The 19,676-nt window shown below is 39.6% G+C and overlaps 2 protein-coding genes across 2 annotated transcripts in view; both read right to left on the reverse strand.

The window, feature by feature from the left end:
* The window catches only part of LOC141354516 (uncharacterized), a 28,784-nt gene extending 27,224 nt beyond the window's left edge, over nt 1-1,560 (reverse strand). The window contains exon 1 of the mRNA XM_073860039.1: nt 1,405-1,560. Within this exon, the coding sequence (XP_073716140.1) occupies nt 1,405-1,560 (156 nt within the window). The remainder of the gene's footprint in view (nt 1-1,404) is intronic.
* gatb (glutamyl-tRNA(Gln) amidotransferase, subunit B) overlaps nt 1-16,124 on the reverse strand; it is a 77,147-nt gene extending 61,023 nt beyond the window's left edge. Inside the window, exon 1 of the mRNA XM_073864387.1 lies at nt 16,031-16,124. Coding sequence (XP_073720488.1) covers nt 16,031-16,068 — 38 coding nt within the window. The 5' untranslated portion in view covers nt 16,069-16,124. The remainder of the gene's footprint in view (nt 1-16,030) is intronic.
* Nucleotides 16,125-19,676: the final 3,552 nt, after the last annotated feature.

Genomic DNA, 19,676 nt, shown 5'->3' on the forward strand with positions numbered 1-19,676 from the left:
AGCGCGATTGCAGGAGGGTCAACCCGCAACTCAAAGGCAAGCACAAATGTTTTATAAACTGATGCTACTTTATCAGCTAACCTAAGCTGGTACATAACTTGATATAACTTACTATATAAGCCTAAATAAACCAGCGTTGTCCTGTACTCATTGTGTTTGTAACTTAAGTAATAAGATTGATAATAAGTGTACAATTTCACTGTCCTCACATTTAATCAAGTATGCTGTAATGTATTTACTGTAAAAAGGGATGCATGACTGAAGAAATGTAGTGCACTTAATGCAAGATAGTGGTGTAACATCTACTACATGTGTTTTCAATTAATCTTTCAAATGAACAACTTCACATTTTTAATATGCATCATCAAATTTCTGTTACTGTTTATTAACTGTAACAACCTCCTGGACTCTAATACTGGAATTTCTGAAATATGAAGATTATAACTTTTTTAGGATATGCCTATATAAGAATATTTGGTAACACTTTACAATAAGGTTCATTAGTTAACATTAGTTAATGTATGAACTAACTTGAACAAACCATAAGCAATACATTTGTTACAGTATTTATTCATCCTTTGTTAATGTTAGTTAATAAAAATTTAAGCTTTAATTGTTTGTTCTTGTTAGTTTAGAGTGCATTAACTAATGTTAACAAGATTTTAATAAAGTATTAGTAATTGTTGAAATTAACATTAACAATGTAATGGTTTTGTTTGTGTTTACTTGTGTTCTGTGTATTTTTGTATTTTGGACTTTTATTTTGACATCCTGTTCTGTTCTGGCTTTTTTTTTTAAATACATCCTGCCATGTTTCACTTCACACTTCCTGTCTGTTTGTATAAAGCCACTTCCTGTACTCCAGTTCAATGCTGATTATTACATCGCCACATTCTGTTTATCTGCCTGTATTCTGTTTGACCTGTTATCTGTATCTGTTCCTGTTTTGACCTGTGCCTGTTTCTTGGATTTTGATTGTTACTCTGCCTGCCCTGAACCCTAGCCTGTATTTGGATTACGTTTTGTGGATTACCCTGTTTGGATTTGTTTGCTGGCCCTTATTGGGATTTTACACAATAAAACACCTTTTGCATATGGATTCTCATCTCACTCGCTTTCATTAAAGCAACCCCGTTACAGAATAATCAGCCATAACCCGGAATCCAGCGAAGGTTTGTAATCTCCCACCAGCACCATGAAACCTGTTTATGCCCTGCTTGTACTACGCCAGAACCACCGTCCAATCGAAGAATACGTGAGTGAGTTTTTGGATTTATGCCATCAGGTACATTTTGACGATGTGACACTTAAGAACTTGTTTTATAATGCATTGGATGAATGGTTGCGTTTATGTATGCCACGTGATATGTCTGCCTGGTCCCTGGAGAGTTATATTGACTTTGCCCTGTTGTTGTGTGGCTCTCCCTTCACGGTGGGGGTTGCGGATAGCAAACCAGAGGCTATTCCCAACACACCACACCATGTCCTGCCTGTTATGCCCACACCTGTACCCGTTATGCCTGCTCTGTCTATGCCTGTTAACAAAATGGCCGCCACCATGCTTGCTCCCAAAATGGCTGCCATCCTGCCTGTTCCTAAAATGGCCGCCACCCTGCCTGTTCCCAAAATGGCCGCCATCCTACCTGTCTCTGCACCTGCACCTGTTCTCGAGAGAGCTGTTACCATTCCTGCACCTGTGCTTCAGAGGGCCATCGTCACCACCACACCTGCACTCATGAGGGCTACTACTCACCCTGCACCTGAAGTCAAGATGGCCGCCCTGCCTGAACCCACCACCACAGAGGTATGTTTCATTGACTCAATACTTTCTGAATTTGCCATAGCCCTGTGGTGCGTTTGGTCTGCCTTCTGCTCTGTTGTTCCCGAGGTTCCTCAAGGCCCTGAATCTGAACCATCCGATTCATCGGACCCATCTGACTCATCTGATCTGCCCGTCTCATCTGATCTGCCCGTCTCGTCTGATCTGCCCGTCTCGTCTGATCTGCCCGTCTCGTCTGATCTTCCCGTCACGTCAGATCTGCCCGTCTCGTCTGATCTGCCCGTCTCGTCTGATCTGCCCGTCTAGTATGATCAGCCCGTCTCGTATGTTCTCCCCGACTCGTCTGGTCTGCCCGACTCGTCTGATCTGCACGTCTCGTCTGATCTGCCCGTCTCGTCTGATCTGCCCGTCTCGTCTGATCTGCCCGTCTCGTCTGATCTGCCCGTCTCGTCTGATCTGCCCGTCTCGTCTGATCTGCCCGTCTCGTCTGATCTGCCCGTCTCGTCTGATCTGCCCGACTCGTCTGATCTGCCCGACTCGTCTGACCTGCCCGACTCGTCTGACCTGCCCGACTCGTCTGATTCGTCTGACCTGCCCGACTCGTCTGATTCGTCTGTCCTGCCCGACTCGTCTGATCCGTCTGTCCTGCCCGACTCGTCTGATCCGTCTGTCCTGCCCGACTCGTCTGATCCGTCTGTCCTGCCCGACTCGTCTGATCCGTCTGTCCTGCCCGACTCGTCTGATCCCTCTGTCCTGCCCGACTCATCTGATTTGTCTGTCCTGCTCGCTTCATCTGATTCGTCTGTCCTGCCTGATTCACCTGTCCCATCTGATTCGTCTGACTCACCTGATTCACATGATTCATCTGGCTCACCTGGCTCACCTGTCTTATCTGACTCACCTGGCTCATCTGATTCACCTGGCTCACCTGATTCATCTGATTTGTCTGGTCCACCACCTGGGACTTCGCCACCCTGGGCTTTGGGAGCTTTCCCAAGTTTTTTTTTTGGGGGGGGGTAGTACCCGGACACAGGGAGGAGGCAGAGGACACCAAGGCGGAGGCCGAAGTTTGCTCGGACCCTTCCTCTCCCTGTGTTCCAGGTCTATTCCTGCCCCATGATATAGCTCCAAGCCTGCCCCATGACCCAGGTCCTAGCCTGCCCCATGACCCAGGTCCTAGCCTGCCCCATGACCCAGGTCCTAGCCTGCCCCATGACCCAGGTCCTAGCCTGCCCCATGACCCAGGTCCAAGCCTGCCCCATGACCCAGGTCCAAGCCTGCCCCATGACCCAGGTCCAAGCCTGCCCCATGACCCAGGTCCAAGCCTGCCCCATGACCCAGGCCCGCATCTGCCCCATGACCCAGGCCCGCATCTGCCCCATGACCCAGGCCCGCATCTGCCTCATGTTCCTGGACCATACTGGCCATATGACCCAGGACCTCTCCTGAACTGCCCTGCCTTCGCCAAGAGGTCCTGGCCCGCCCGCCCACCCTCTCTTGGACTGTATGTTTTGTTTGTTGGGCTCCGGGAGTCGCCATTTAGAGGGGGGGTTCTGTAATGGTTTTGTTTGTGTTTACTTGTGTTCTGTGTATTTTTGTATTTTGGACTTTTATTTTGACATCCTGTTCTGTTCTGGCTTTTATTTTGAAATACATCCTGCCATGTTTCACTTCACACTTCCTGTCTGTTTGTATAAAGCCACTTCCTGTACTCCAGTTCAATGCTGATTATTACATCGCCACATTCTGTTTATCTGCCTGTATTCTGTTTGACCTGTTATCTGTATCTGTTCCTGTTTTGACCTGTGCCTGTTTCTTGGATTTTGATTGTTACTCTGCCTGCCCTGAACCCTAGCCTGTATTTGGATTACGTTTTGTGGATTACCCTGTTTGGATTTGTTTGCTGGCCCTTATTGGGATTTTACACAATAAAACACCTTTTGCATATGGATTCTCATCTCACTCGCTTTCATTAAAGCAACCCCGTTACAAACAAAGATTAATAAATGCTGTATAAGTGCAGTTCATTATAAGTTCATGTTAAATAATTTAGCTAACTAATGTTAACTAATGAACCTTATTGTAAAGTGTTACCATATATTTATATCACAAAGTTAGGCTATATATTTGTCAGCATGACACATTCAAGTACACAATGACACTAGACTAAAATTAAATGGGTTTAAATTCAATTTAATGTAGATTTCTAGACTAAAATCTCATGGCATTTAGTTAAATAAAATTAGACTAAAACTAAATCAATTCAGATGACAAAAATATGACTAAAACTTAATTAAATTTTGGTCAAAAGACTATGACAATGTTTAATCTGTGTTTGTTCTGCCAGGTCAAAATTTTGAGGTGTTTGATTTCTTTTCTATATTAGGAAGTAAAACCTCATAAATAAACTATCTTGGTTTTCACTGACCTCTCTTTGTGTTGAGGACTAGTGCATCTTTGAGCCAACATTCAGTATGAGTAAAAATACTTAATACTTTTCGCCGCGCTCTCTGTTCAATATTCCGCTCTGTGTTTCCCTGCTCTGTCGTTAACGGCACATAACGTTAAGTAACATTGTTTGAAATTTAACTTGTCCATTCGGACAACTAATTTTCTCTTACACTTGTCCTACAAAAAATCCACTTGGCCCGGACAAGCCTTAATGTCGAGCCCTGTATGCGACTCAGCGGTAGACTTTAACTTTACAACACTTTTTACTCATGGTTTATGAGGACAAATGCGACTATTGTATGCAACTCAGCAGTAGACTATAACTTTACACGACTTGTGTGTGTTTACTCATAGTTTATGAGGACACATGTGACTATTGTACGTGACTCAGCAGTACTCAACGAAGTAAGAGAGATTTATGGGTAGGGCTGGGTATTGGCAAGGGCCTCCTGATACAATACGTATCATGATACATGGGTCATGATACGATACGTATCACGATACAATACAATAGGTTGCATGTTGCGATACATTGCAATACTTTTTCAAGCTGAACAGCTCTTTGAAAGCTGCAGGTATTTTTACATTTTGTGCCATATTCTCACTCCCTCTAACTTCTGAGACATTGGCTGAATGGCCGTATATGGCAGACACCTGGACAGTGAAAACTACAGCAGCGGAAGAGAAGGTCGTTTGACACACACAGAGGAATCTGATGGGTTTTTAAAATATCGATAGTAGAGTTCGAAATATCGATACACTATTGATACAGCTAACTATCACGATAGTTAGCTGTGTCAATATTTATGCACAGCCCTATTTATGGGCAACACACACACAAAGAAAAACTTACCTTTGATGGGATTAATGTATTTTCTGGTTATGTTGTCTTTGTCCTTGCCCTTTTGTTCATGGATTTCTGCATCTTTCAGAGGATTTGGTCCTCTTCTCCGATGACTCCGAATCACTACAAAATATCATGTCAAGTAAATCTTTACAGGTAAACCGTATAATATTAATAAAGTGCTTAAGTTGAGAGAATTTGTTAATGCTTTGTTTCAAAATGGCTGCTTTTTCATATTCATAGTTACTAATATAAAAGATTTTATCATTAGCTATACGTAATTCTAACTGAAATTGACACTGCATCTATTTATTTAGTTGAATCAGTGTTTGTGAATTCACAATAGCATTATACTTTATTATAATTTTTAATTATGGCTGGAATAAACTATTATTTTGATAATCGAATAATCTATCGATTATTAGACCATCACCTGATCATCGATTATTTTGATGACTAATCAGTGCGTGTTGAACTATTATTCAGCTTTTTTAATCAGTTAATACATTATGTTTTACATATTCTTACTAATAATAAATGAAAAAGAAAATCACTTCAGCATATGAAATAGTTGTTTTAATGAATTTTGGGCAGGTCGTTCTCTTAAGTTTTCAGATTTCTGTCTAGATCAAATTATACACAAATGTTTTCTAAGCATTGTTTAAATATATTAAAAAATTTAAATAAACAAAAACTAAGCAGCATTACAGACAAAATATTTTTTAACCCAAACATCTCTTGTCCGCAGTATTAAGAACTTATTTTCTAAAACAGACCATAGTATCTAAAAGAGTTACTATAATAACACTATTTATTATCACTATCCAAATTCCTAGGCTCGATAAAGGCTTTAATCTTTGAAAAATAAATCATCACATTATTGTAATTATATTGGTAACATTTTATAATAAGGGTCCATGAATCATGAACTGATGTAAATGAATTCTTACTGAAATATGAAGTAATGCTGAGCATGTACTAGTTATAAACTAATAATGAGTCATTATTAACTATTACATGACTCAACACATAAATTCATTGTTTATTTATTCATTAACTAACAACTAAAAAACATGTTATGTTGTACTTAATGATGAATCCTTATTAATTTATAATTAGTACATGCATTACTCAGCATTAGTTCAGGCTGAAGTAAAAATAAGTTCATTATGATTCATGGACCCTTATTATAAAGTGTAACCATTATATTATTAATGTTATTATTATTATTATTATAGGTAGTACTGCATTCTCGTTTATCTAATAAAGAGATTTAGGGCTAGTTACCTCCCACCTAAGTGCTCCAACATGCACCATGTGCTCCCGTGAAAGGCAATATCTGTCTTTTATGTATTACACACGACAGCATTCTTGGTTTTAAGTGTTGTAAAACTTTCATTTGCACTTCGCCATAATCTGCGCTGTGTTTTTTCATCCATCTTCTTCTATCGCAGATTTGTTAGGGCTGCATTACACTCTAGCGCTACAGCGTCGTAGCGGTCAAATCACGATATTACATGCATTTATATTAGTTTAAGTCTAATGAGAATGATGAAAACGACCACTCGACAACAAAGATATGTGTCGACAATTTTATTTATTGTCGGCTTTGTAGACTAATCGTTTCATGGTTTTAACATATAATGCAGCCTTGGAAGTCTCATAATGGTTAATGTTTTCTCATCCTTGAAATTCGCCATATTCGCCCTGTTTTATGGTTACTGCCACGGGCAAAATCATGTAATCAATGTTTTTTTAATCGAGGTCTCAAATCAAATAAGTTACAGAAATCGTGACATGGTGAGAAAATCGCACGCTCCATGGCCAGGGGAGCGAGAGACAATTGCCCCGTGTTAGAGTTCACCTCAGCCAGCTCCACTCAAACCGCGTGAACTGCGACATTAGAGAAAATTGTGCTTACTCAGATGTCAAACTACTGTATTATTTGAAGTTTGTTAAGTGATCAAATGAAAAAATATATCGCAGCATTGTTTTTTTTAGGCGCCGTTACATATTAGCAGTCTGCTCTGCCAAAGGCCACTTTATTTTACAACGATATACTATTTCATTCAAACTGTATTTCTTAATGATTAATTTACCACATTAGTTGAGATCTACATCATCTTTGCGTCTCAGAGCTGATTATACATTAACGTTACAGTGCTACACGCCATTACTAGAGTTTTAAGTTATTAAATAACATCAAATGAACATTTGACAATTGAAACTAACTACGAGTTTCAACTATTTGTAAAAAATAAAAGATATTACTTACTTTTTTCCCCACTGATCCAGCTGCTGTGTTTGTTCTGCTGCAAATCTTCTTGACTGTTCCTTCAATGGCACTTGGCGCGAATGTGTGTGTAATTTGGCGCGAATATGTGTGTAATATGGCGCCAATGTGTATACCACGCAATACCAATTCCCACCTACAGGGGCACTGTTCCGAGTTCACACATACACATCATGGTTTAAGAGGACCATGTTTATAAACGTCATAAAAAAGGTAGGCAGTGTCATAACAGTAAAATAGCGACAATACTTAATAAAAGTATTAATATAGTAAACATACAAGCATTAATAGTTTTTAGAATTATTATTAGTCATTAATTATAACAATTCAAATTTCCAGAATTACGAGACCACACAAAATGGTCTCATAAACCGAATGGTCTTGTAATGCTGGTATGTAAACCTGAAAATTGGTCTCATAAACCACATATGCCTACACACACACACACACACACACACACACACACACACACACACACACACACACACACAAAGCAAGAGAGGATTTTAGTTTGAGTCAAAAGTTAGAGACATACAACTATTTATATGAGAAACTATGATGTAATATACATGAACATAATACATATACACAAACACACACACATTACATGAATATATTTATTTATAATTACAAATGTCTTATGTTTGCCAAATAACCTATATTTCTCAGCTGGTAATACTCATATTTTCCACCACATATCTTATTTTCTAGTTTTTAGTTTGTATATTCTGTGCATTTGATTCATATAGCTATAAATATGATGCATTTATATAACATGTCATACAAAAACGAAACCATGTAAAACTCGTATATTAGTCATCTCCAGTGTTACTTTATAATCATAACAGCTAACATGAAACAAGAAATGTAACGTAAATCAACAAAAGAATCCACTTACTTTATCCAAGCGAGCGCAGCTGAGCTCATAATCCGGTCCATCTCTCCTCGACGACGCGCTTTGTTTACATCCAGTCTTGCATTGTTGATCCGCGATCATGCTCTTTATCAACTTCTCCAAAACACTTTCAACACAAAAAAGTCATCTGTAGTCCACGATCCACAATGGAGATGTTATATCTAACATTTGAAGAGGTTTCTCAGCGGCTCCGGAGAGCTTAGCCGTCTGCTATGCTACCCAAACAAACAAACGCGCACGGAGGGGGCGTTTGCATTTCTCTCCATGCGCTTCTGTAGATTTGCGCAGAAGTACACTTTACTGACGTAAGTTGAATCCTTGTAATCGTTTCATGATTGGTTACTTCCTCTGTCAATCAAAGCTTTGCTCACTATGCATTGGCTGGCTTTGTTTTGGTGTAATCCAGTCAAAAGCCTATGGCAAGCTGAAGGACATCTATCTAGGCAAATCATTGATCGCATGAGATTTTGAGTTGTCAAACCTTTTCTGATTGGACAAAACAGAAAAATAGGGCGGGATATTTATCTGAACAGTCTAACGAAGCAGGAAGAGATGGATTTTCACTGATAAAAATCGATATTTGATAGAAAATAAACATGATCGATCATACTTAGCGGACGCGCGGATGTAAACAAAGGAGGATATTGCTGGATTTCTCACTATTTTTCATTGTTTTGGATTAAAACGTGGGATGCTTTTTGAAGAGTGGACCCTTACCTTGCAATGTACGTTGAAGTTTTTGGGAATTGTCAGAAATTGTCAGAACCATATGGCAAGCCATGTGAGTACCCACAAATTTTTAGGGGTCAAGCCCAGAATGGGCGAAGACCCCTATTGTATCTGTTAGTTTTCTTATTATAATTAGGGGTCAAGCCCCGAAGGGGCGAAGACCCCTATTGTATCCGTTAGTTTTCTTAATTTTATTATTATTATTATTAGTTATTCTTCTTCCGCCATTGCGGTCTATGGCAGCCCATAGAACCGTACGTAGGAAAGTTATGAAATTTGGCACACTGATAAAGGACAGTCCAATGTGTCCCCACAGCAAATTTGGAGTCTCTATGTCTAACCCACTAGCGCCACCAACAGTCCAAAGTTGCACTTATGTTTTTGCCTATAACTTCTTATCCGTAAGCCCTAGAAACAAAATTCTTGGTTCCTCTGATTCCTTGGCTCAAGACGATTCCATTGGACCCTATGACATCATTTTCCGTCATGAAATTTTTTCGCCATTTTGAATTATTCGTAAAACCTACTTTTGCGAACTCGTCCTAGAGCTTTTCCCCGATTTCCACGAAAATTGGTATGCAGCATCTAGAGACACTCACGGCAAAAAGTTATTAAAAGAATTTCGATAAACCAATCCGTTGTCGTATAGCGCGTCAACAAATTTTACATAGAGCGCAAAAAAACAGATTTTAGGCTGTATCTTCTCCAAACTTAGGCCTATTGACACAAATCTTGGTACTTGAGATGCCAGTCAGGAACTGAGGGAGCATGCACAGTTTCGTTGCAGCGCCACCTAGTGGCCAGACGAATGTTTTATAGGCCTATAACTTTGGCTATGATCATCATATTTACAAGCGACTGGTTTCCTTGGAGTTTTGAATAGTTGCCGAGTCCAACGATACCAAACATGCCAGGATTCGCCTTACGGTTAACCCTGTGCGGCAAAATAGTGCTTAAAAAACACGCGCGAATATCTCCGCGACCGTAATTCTGATCGACTCAAAAACACCATAGGAAGAAACTAACCTTACCTTCTGAACAAAAAGTTCTATTGGCGTTATATTAAAATTTTCATCAGAAATGACCGAAAAATGCAAAAAACGAAAAATTACATTTTAAATTTTGTATTTTTTACACATAAATGGTTATAACTTCGCAACGAAAAGAGATTTTTTCACCAGATTTGATACGCTGATGTACGACCACAGTCTGAGGCTACAAAAAAAAATTGCTTGCTTGCACCACTAGTTGGCGTTATAATTGAACAAAACCTGTGATATCAAGCCAGCCCTATGGTCATACAACTGTTTCTTCACTAAACTAAAGTGTATAGTCATAAAACTAGCTCGATGTAACGTAATCATGACCTGAAGTTGCATGCACAATTTTGTCACAGCGCCACCTAGTGGTTTTGAGATAGAAAATTGAAAATTTTGCCTAAAACTACTGCAACAACACATCTAAAACCACATGTCATCATGGATTATTCATTTCATGGCTTGGATTATAATCACTGGTGGATGTCAATTTACTGTCTAGCAACCAATGAGAATACCTTATCAACTGTTTTTGCAAGAGCTATATCTCTTCATCAGAACAGCGTAGAGACATGGGGGTGGGCTCTTTTGACTCATTAACACCACAGTAACATTTTGTGAGCTGAGTATTACCACTGCAAGCACCACTCACATTTCCTTCAGTGTTCTAGTTGTCAATGCTCCTCAAGACGTGAGGGAGAGATTTCACTGAATAAGAACACAGCTTTTTTGCTGATTACTGTTATATTAATTTGTCTGAAATCAGGAGGTTTTGCTAGGTTTTTTAAACTGCTCATCCGGACTCAAGTTTACCTTCTTCTGTGCCCTTTTTGGCTTGACCCCGGCATTGCTGCTTGCAGCTATATTTATTAGTTATTCTTCTTCCGTTTCTTCTTCCGCCATTGCGGTCTATGGCAGCCCATAGAACCGTACGTAGGAAAGTTATGAAATTTGGCACACTGATAAAGGACAGTCCAATGTGTCTCCACAGCAAATTTGGAGTCTCTATCTCCAACCCTCTAGCGCCACCAACAGTCCAAAGTTGCACTTACGTTTTCACTTATAACTTCTGACCCGTAAGTCCTAGAAACGAAATTCTTGATTCCTCTGATTCCTTGGCTCAAGGCGATTCGATTGGACCCTATGACATCATTTTCCGTCATGAAAATTTTTCCGCCATTTTGAATTATTCGTAAAACCTACTTTTGCGAACTCGTCCTAGAGCTTTTGCCCGATTGCCAAGAAAATCGGTATGTAGCATCTACAGACACTCACGGCAAAAAGTTATCAAAAGAATTTTGATAAACCAATCCGTTGTCGTATAGCGCCTCAACAAATTTTAGGTAGAGCGCAAAAAAACAGATTTTAGGCTGTATCTTCGCCAAACTTAGGCCTATTGACACGAAACTTGGTAATTGAGATGCCAGTCAGGAACTGAGTGTGCATGCACCGTTTCGTCGCAGCGCCACCTAGTGGTCAGTTTTATGCTTTACATGCCTATAACTTTGGACATGATCGACGTTTTTTCACGGGACTTGTTTCATTGAAGTCCTGAATAGTTGCCGAGTCCAACGATACCAAACATGCCAGATTTCGCCTTACGGTTAACCCTGCGCAGCAAAACAGCACTTAAAAAACACATGCGAATATCTCCGCGAGCGTAATTCCGATCAACTCAAAAACACCATAGGAAGAAACTAACCTTACCTTCTGAACAAAAAGTTCTATTGGCGTTATATTAAAATTTTCATCAGAAATGGCCGAAAAATGCAAAAAACGAAAAATTATCTTTACATTTTGTATTTTTTACACATAAATGTTTATAACTTCGCAACGAAAAGAGATTTTTTCACCATATTTGATACGCTGATGTACGACCACAGTCTGAGGCTACACAAAAAAAATTGTATGCTTCCACCACTAGATGGCGTTATAATTGAACAAAACCTGTGATATCAAGCCAATCCTATGGTCATACAACTGTTTCTTCACTAAACTAAAGTGTATAGTCATTAAACTAGCTAGATACAACACAGTTATGATTTGAGGTTGCATGCATAATTTTGTCAGTGTGCCACCTAGTGGTTTTGAGATAGAATATGGTATTTTTGCCTAAAACTACTGCAACAACACATCTAAAACCATAAGTCATCATGAATTATTCATTTCATGGCTTGGATTATAATCACTGGTGGATGTCAATTTACTCTCTAGCAACCAATGAGAATACCTTATCAACCGTTTTTGCAAGAGCTATATCTCTGCATCAGATTATCGTAGAGACATGGGGATGGGCTCTTTTGACTCATTAACACCACTGTAACATTTTGTAAGCTGAGTATTACCACTGCAAGCACCACTCACATTTCCTTCAGTGTTCTAGTTATCAATGCTAGTTGAGAAGAGAGGGGGAGATTTCACTAAATGAGAACACAGCTCTTTTGCTGATAACTGTTATATTGTTTTGTCTGAAATCAAAAGATGTTCCTAGGTTCTTTAAACTGCTCATCCGAACTCAACTTTACTTTCTTCTGTGCCCTTTTTGGCTTGACCCCGGTAATTGCTGCTTACAGCTATATTTATTAGGGGTCAAGCCCCGAAGGGGCGAAGACCCCTATTGTATTTGTTAGTTTTCTTTTTACAATTATTATTAGTTATTCTTCTTCCGCCATTGCGGTCTATGGCAGCCCATAGAACCGTACGTAGGAAAGTTATGAAATTTGGCACACTGATAAAGGACACTCCAGTGTGTCCCCACAGCAAATTTGGAGTCTCTATGTCTAACCCGCTAGCGCCACCAACAGTCCAAAGTTGCACTTATGTTTTTGCTTATAACTTCTGGTCCGTATGTCCTAGAATCACAATTCTCGTTTTCTCTGATTCCTTGGCTCAAGACGATTCGAAAGGACCCTATGACGTCATTTTCCGTCATGAAAATTTTTCCACTATTTTGAATTATTCGTAAAACCTACTTTTTCGAACTCGTCCTAGAGCTTTTGTCCGATTGCCACGAAAATCGGCACGTAGCATCTAGAGACACTCATGGCAAAAAGTTATCAAAAGAATTTCAATACACCAATCCGTTGTCGTATACCGCCTTAACAAATTTTACATAGAGTGCAAAAAAACTGATTTTAGGCTGTACCTTCGTCAAACTTAGGCCTATTGACATGACACTTGGTACTTGTGATGCCAGTCAGGAACTGAGGGTGCATGCACAGTTTCGTCGCAGCGCCACCTAGTGGTCAGATTAATGTATTACACGCCTATAACTTTGGCTGTGGTCAATGTATTGTCACGGGACTTGTTTCCTTGGAGTTTTGAATAGTTGCCGAGTCCAACGATACCAAACTTGTCAGAATTCGCCTTACGGTTAACCCTGCGCAGCAAAATAGCGCTTAAAAAACACGCGTGAATATCTCCGCGAGCGTTTTTCCGATCGACTCGAAAACACCATAGGAAGAAACTAACCTTACCTTCTGAACAAAAAGTTCTATTGGCGTTATATTAAAATTTCCATCAGACATTGCCGAAAATTGCAAAAAACGAAAAATTACCTTTTAATTTGGTGTTTTTTACACATAAATGGTTATAACTCTGCAACAAAATGAGATTTTTACACCAGATTTGATACGCTGATGCATGAGCACATTCTGAGACCACACAAAAAAAATTGTATGCTTGCACCACTAGATGGCCTTATAATTGAACAAAATCTTTGATAACAAGCCAGCCTTATGGTCATACAACTGTTTCTTAACTAAACTAAGTGTATAGTCATAAAACTAGCTAGATGTAACACAATCATGACCTAATGTTGCATGCACAATTTTGTCATTGCGCCACCTACTGGTTTTTAGATAGAATATGGTATTTTTGCCTAAAACTGCTTCAACAACACATCTAAAACCATGAGTTATCATGGATTATTCCTTTCATAGCTTTGACTATAATCACTGATGGTTGCCAATTCACTCCCCAGCAACCATTGAGAATACCTTATCAACCACTTTTACAAAAACTATATCTCTGCATCAGAACATCGTAGAGACACGGGGATGGTCTCTTTTTTTACTAATTAAACTTGTTATAACATAATGTGACCCATGTTTTGCCACTGCAAACACCACTCACATGTCCTTCAGTGCTCTCATGTTCCATGATTGTCAATAACAAAAGGACGATTGCAGTAGACAAGAACTTAGATTATTTTTGTTGATAACTTTTTTGTTTTTTCATCTAAATTAATTAGGTTTACCTAGGTTCTTCAATCTGCTTATCCAATCTCAATTTAAATCCTTTTGTGCCCTTTTCGGCTTGACCCCAGCATTGCTGCTTGCAGCTATATTTTTATATGCATTCCGTCTGCATTTCATTTAATCTTTTCCACACCAGTGTATTGATTGCAAAAATAAGCTCAGAACATGAATTTGGAGTGTTTAAACTTTCAAATAATGCAAAGTTTATGATTGTTGAATGAATATTTGATGTTAAACAAAGTACAAAAACACGTAAAAACGCCCCCTAGGGCCCGCCGCCGGGCCGGTGCGTGTTAACAAGTTTAAATGAATTGTTATTCATTCCTATATTTATATCTATTATTTTTCAGTTGTGTCTAACTCAAACTAGACAATATATATATATATATATATATATATTTTTAGCTTGTCACACGTAGATTAATATGAAGGAGATAACGTTTTTAACCCTTAGTGCAGGAGTCACAAGTGTTTTGTTTTAGACATATAGTAAAGGTAATGGTTAAATTAAAGGACTGTTAAAAGAAAAGCTGTAAATTAAAATATATTAATAAACCTACCATATGTTGTATGCATAAAAGATATAAATTAGAAGATGTGTCATTTTAACAAAGGCTTAAAACAATAAACTGTATATTTACATAAAACCATACCTGCACTGCTGCTGTAGCCCACCTTTTGTCCTGTATTTTATAGTGACAGTTGGCAACCTTATATGCATCGGGAGACTTCAATGTGGCATTATTAAGTGCTAGCTCGCCATTAATCAGAAGTAAAAAGGTTGGCAAAAAAATGCATTTCAAAATGTATCAGATTGATGCTTTAAACTATGTAATTAAAAAAAAAATCTTACAGGGGAGCATGCCCCCAGACCCCCCTAGAGGGTTAATATCCTTCTCACCTTTTTCATGCCTGAAAGGTCTCCAAAAAAAAAAAAAACTGAATCTGGAGTTAGTTGAACCAATGTTAAAATGATAAAGTTATATTACAATAGACATATTATTGTTTATTGTGTGAAAAAAGGGTGGGTGGCAGCGGAGCTCATTGGGTGCTCAGCCCCCCCAAAAGCTCTAACCCTGGAATCACCTCTGGTCAGGTGTTCTAATAATTTTGGCCACCACTCTATATTGGGACTTTCTAACTCCAAGAGTGTTTAAAGGTCCTCTCCAGGGATCATTAAATAATTAACCTTTACCCATCAGATAAAATGTTTTCTAAATATATTTGATCCCTTATTATGATTATCCATTCCCTATATAGTGTGGAGAGGGGGCTTCTCCCACCTATTTGATCATAAATAGCCTGCCTTGCAAGCATCAACTGAGGATGGACAATGTCTTTGTGTTTTTCAAGTGACATTTTTTTAAATTAAATTGATAGTATTTTATTTAAATAATTAATCCCAAAACATTATTTATACAATTGTAATTCCAGTGTAAATAACACCTTACATCACCCCCCACAAAAAGTCTATCTACATTTATTTAATAGTATTATTTTTATCTTTAAGGTTTGAGATAGATTTAGCAGATACTGTTATCTTACACCAACATTGCTTACATTAGTCACTAACTTATTTTTTTAAATAAATGAAATGTGCATGTTTTTTATTATGGAAAGTAAAATCTGTTTAACAAAGTAATCATATAATGATTTCAAATCAGCCTTTCAGATGTGTTTAATGTAATGTCACTGACAATGGTTCTTCATGTTTTTTTTACCTATAGCTGTACTGACATCTGATAAGTGTCAAGAACATCGGACCTGCATCAGAAGCTGGTCAGAAGTCACGAGCTCTGGAAGTTAAATCCATTTGGAGGAGGAGGAAGAGAGGAGAAATTGGTGAGCTTGTGTTACACACACACACACACACACACACACACACACACACACACACACACACACACACACACACACACACACACACATGTTTTGTGGGGACATTCCATAGATGTTATAGATTTTATACTGTACAAACTGTATATTCTATTCCCTTTTTCCTAACCCAAACCAAACCGTAACCCAACCATTACAGAAAACTTGTCTTGTACCTTAGATTTTCAATAAACATAATTCTGTTTGATTTATAAGCTTGTTTCCTCATGGGGACTTCAAAATTAGGAAATTAGGACAAAAACTACATGGTAAAACATGGTAAAGGTACCTTTTACAGCGTGTCGTGACATTGCGTGTATAGGACAAGATGTTACGCAAAGCCTCGATCACGTCCGGGAGATAAGTCAGTAAATTTAAGTAAAATCACATGCTTTGCTCATCCCGTGCATACGGGCTACAAGAAACTCAGATGTAGGGAAGGTAATTTCTGAATCACAAGAGGTCCCCAGATAATGCTAATCCTGCGTGAATCAGGGCTTTGAACCAGAATTTTTTCCCAATTGGTTCGTTCCGAACAGAAAGAGTATTTTAATGTTTCCGGTTTCAGTTCAACCCTACATTGAACTTTGTACGTTTTGTACTATTTAACGTTCCTGAACCGGTTAATAACGTTCCATGTCAGCTGTGGGACATACAAATAAGTAGGCTGATCATTAGTACATTAAACTTAAATTATTAGTCTACATAATTTTCCTTGAGTCTCTATCTTGTCATCAAACATTAAAAAAGGCTACATTATGTAAGCGGCATAAATGTAATTCTGACATGCCTAAATTTGTTGAGTGCACTTAAACACGCACACACACACAGAGGGAGGACGAAGTCCAAACGGCGCTTCGGGAAGAAGATGCAGCATAAACAGTCGCTCCACATAAAGTGAAAATTACATGGTTTTTCAGTGCTTTATTCGCCAAATGTATTTTACACATCAAGAGTTTTGCTCTTTGAAGGGCATAGGGATAATCACGGTTGATTGGAGTTGGACTGGAAACATTCAACCACATGTGTGTCTGTGCGCAAAGAAAATTGCTCACTTTAGCGCCTTTTCGCAGTTAAATTGTTTAAAATCACTTAGGTGTTAACATTTGCAAGCCTATGAAACACGTGCAAATGATCAACTTTCACCATATTTAAATTTGCATAATGATCCGCAGCCGAGTCATATTAGACAGAAATCTTGTCAAAGGACGAAAAAAATAACGTTATTAACCGGTTACCATTATTTTAAATAAACGTTTCTGTTCCGGGAACATACCTTTTTTGAAAGTTTCTGGTTTTGTTTCTGTTCCATGCAAAACATTAAAAGTTTCTGGTTTTCGTTTTCATTCTATGAACCGGTTCAAAGCCTTGGTGTGAATAGTACTTTAGTTAGAGTTAAGTAATTAGTCTGATTTCTTGATCATTGTGCACGGCAAGCTGTGCAGCACACAGACTGAGTTTTGATGCCTCCTTAACCTGATCCTCCAGTAGAGCAACCATGGGGGATACAATCATTACTATAGCCTTGGTGGCCTTTGGCCTCCCCAGTTTCTCACTGACGAATGTTAATAGTTGATGAATTAAACTTTTCCCAAAACCTGTCGGGAGTAGGGCAACAACTTCATCTTCATTCAAAATGTTTAACAAACACTCTTCTTGTTCTGCCACAGTTGGCAAATGCCAGGAATATTATTTGGTCATAAATAGCCTTCCTTGCAAGTACCAACAGAGGATGGACAATGTCTTTCAAGTGACAATTTTTAAATGTATTAAATGTAATAATTAATCTCAAAACATTATGTATACAATTGTAATTTCAGTGTGAACTCAGTAAAGATGTTCCAGCCGATTCCGAGGCTGTCGAAGATGTTCCAACCGTGGGCCTAGGCTGTCAGCTGTCGAATGAGTTCCAGAATGAGCACCAGCCCATGCCATCGGGCTGCTCAGTGAGGTTTAATCTGGTTGAATCTGGTCACATCTCATCTTCCGCTGCCAAGGAGGTAAGAAAAAAGCTTGGAATTCTCTGAAAAATCCTTTGTGCTGATCATACATGGATACCAAAATCAAGTATTTAATTTTAAAGTATTGTAGTATACAAATTAAGCAATTGTTCAAGTCATGTCTGTGAGGTTGTTCTAAAACTATTGTCTATTGATCTAGCGTGTGCATGTATGTGTGTGTCTATAGTGAGCACAGGTTTTCCAGGAGATGTGGAAGGTTCCAGATAAGATGAGCAAGTTCCAGCCCATGTCATCGGACTGCCGAGCGAGTTCCAGAGTCCATGCCATCAGGAAGCTGAGCAATTTCCGGAGCAAGCTCCAGGCATGCCGTCGGGCAACCAAGCGAGGTCTAATCTGGTTGAATCTGGTCACATCCCATCTTCAGCTGCTAAGCAGGTAAGCTTTGAATTCTGTTGAGCGAATTCCCTATGCTCTCGGGCTGTCGAGTGAGTTTGATAATGGGCAACCCATGGGCTCAAGATGTCGAGCAGGTTCAAGAACGAGTATAAAACCCATGTCTTCGGGCTGTCGAGCGAGTTCAAGAATGGGCTCCGGCCCATGCCCCGGGCTGTCAAGCAAGTTCGAGAATGAGTTTACAACCCATGCCTTCGGGCTGTCGAGCGAGTTCGAGAATGAGTTTACAACCCATGCCCACGGGCTTTCAAGCGAGTTCAAGAACGAATTTACAACCCATGCCCCCGGGCTGTCAAGCGAGTTCAAGAATGGGCTCCGGCCAATACCCCGGGCTGTCGAGCAAGTTCGAGAACGAGTTTACAACCCAGAGGATCAAACTGTCGAGCGAGTTTGAGAACGAATTTAAAACCCATGCCCCCGGGCTGTCAAGCGAGTTCAAGAATGGGCTCCGGCCCATACCCCGGGCTGTCGAGCAAGTTCGAGAACGAGTTTACAACCCAGGGGCTCAAGCTGTCGAGCGAGTTTAAGAACGAATTTAAAACCCATGCCCCCGGGCTGTCAAGCGAGTTCAAGAATGGGCTCTGGCCAATACCCCGGGCTGTCGAGCAAGTTCGAGAACGAGTTTACAACCCAGAGGCTCAAACTGTCGAGCGAGTTTGAGAACGAATTTAAAACCCATGCCCCCGGGCTGTCAAGTGAGTTCAAGAATGGGCTCCGGCCAATGACCCGGGCTGTCGAGAAAGTTCAAGAACGAGTTTACAACCCAGGGGCTCAAGCTGTCGAGCGAGTTTGAGAACAAATTTAAAACCCATGCCCCCGGGCTGTCAAGCGAGTTTAAAAATGGGCTCTGGCCCATACCCCGGGCTGTCGAGCAAGTTTGAGAACAAGTTTACAACCCAGGGGCTCAAGCTGTCGAGCAAGTTTGAGAACGAATTTAAAACCCATGCCCCCGGGCTGTCAAACGAGTTCAAGAATGGGCTCCGACCAATACCCCGGGCTGTCGAGCAAGTTCGAGAACGAGTTTACAACCCAGAGGCTCAAACTGTCAAGCGAGTTTGAGAACGAATTTAAAACCCAT

This window comes from Misgurnus anguillicaudatus, chromosome 3 (genome assembly GCF_027580225.2).
Source record: "Misgurnus anguillicaudatus chromosome 3, ASM2758022v2, whole genome shotgun sequence".
NCBI lineage: Eukaryota > Metazoa > Chordata > Actinopteri > Cypriniformes > Cobitidae > Misgurnus > Misgurnus anguillicaudatus.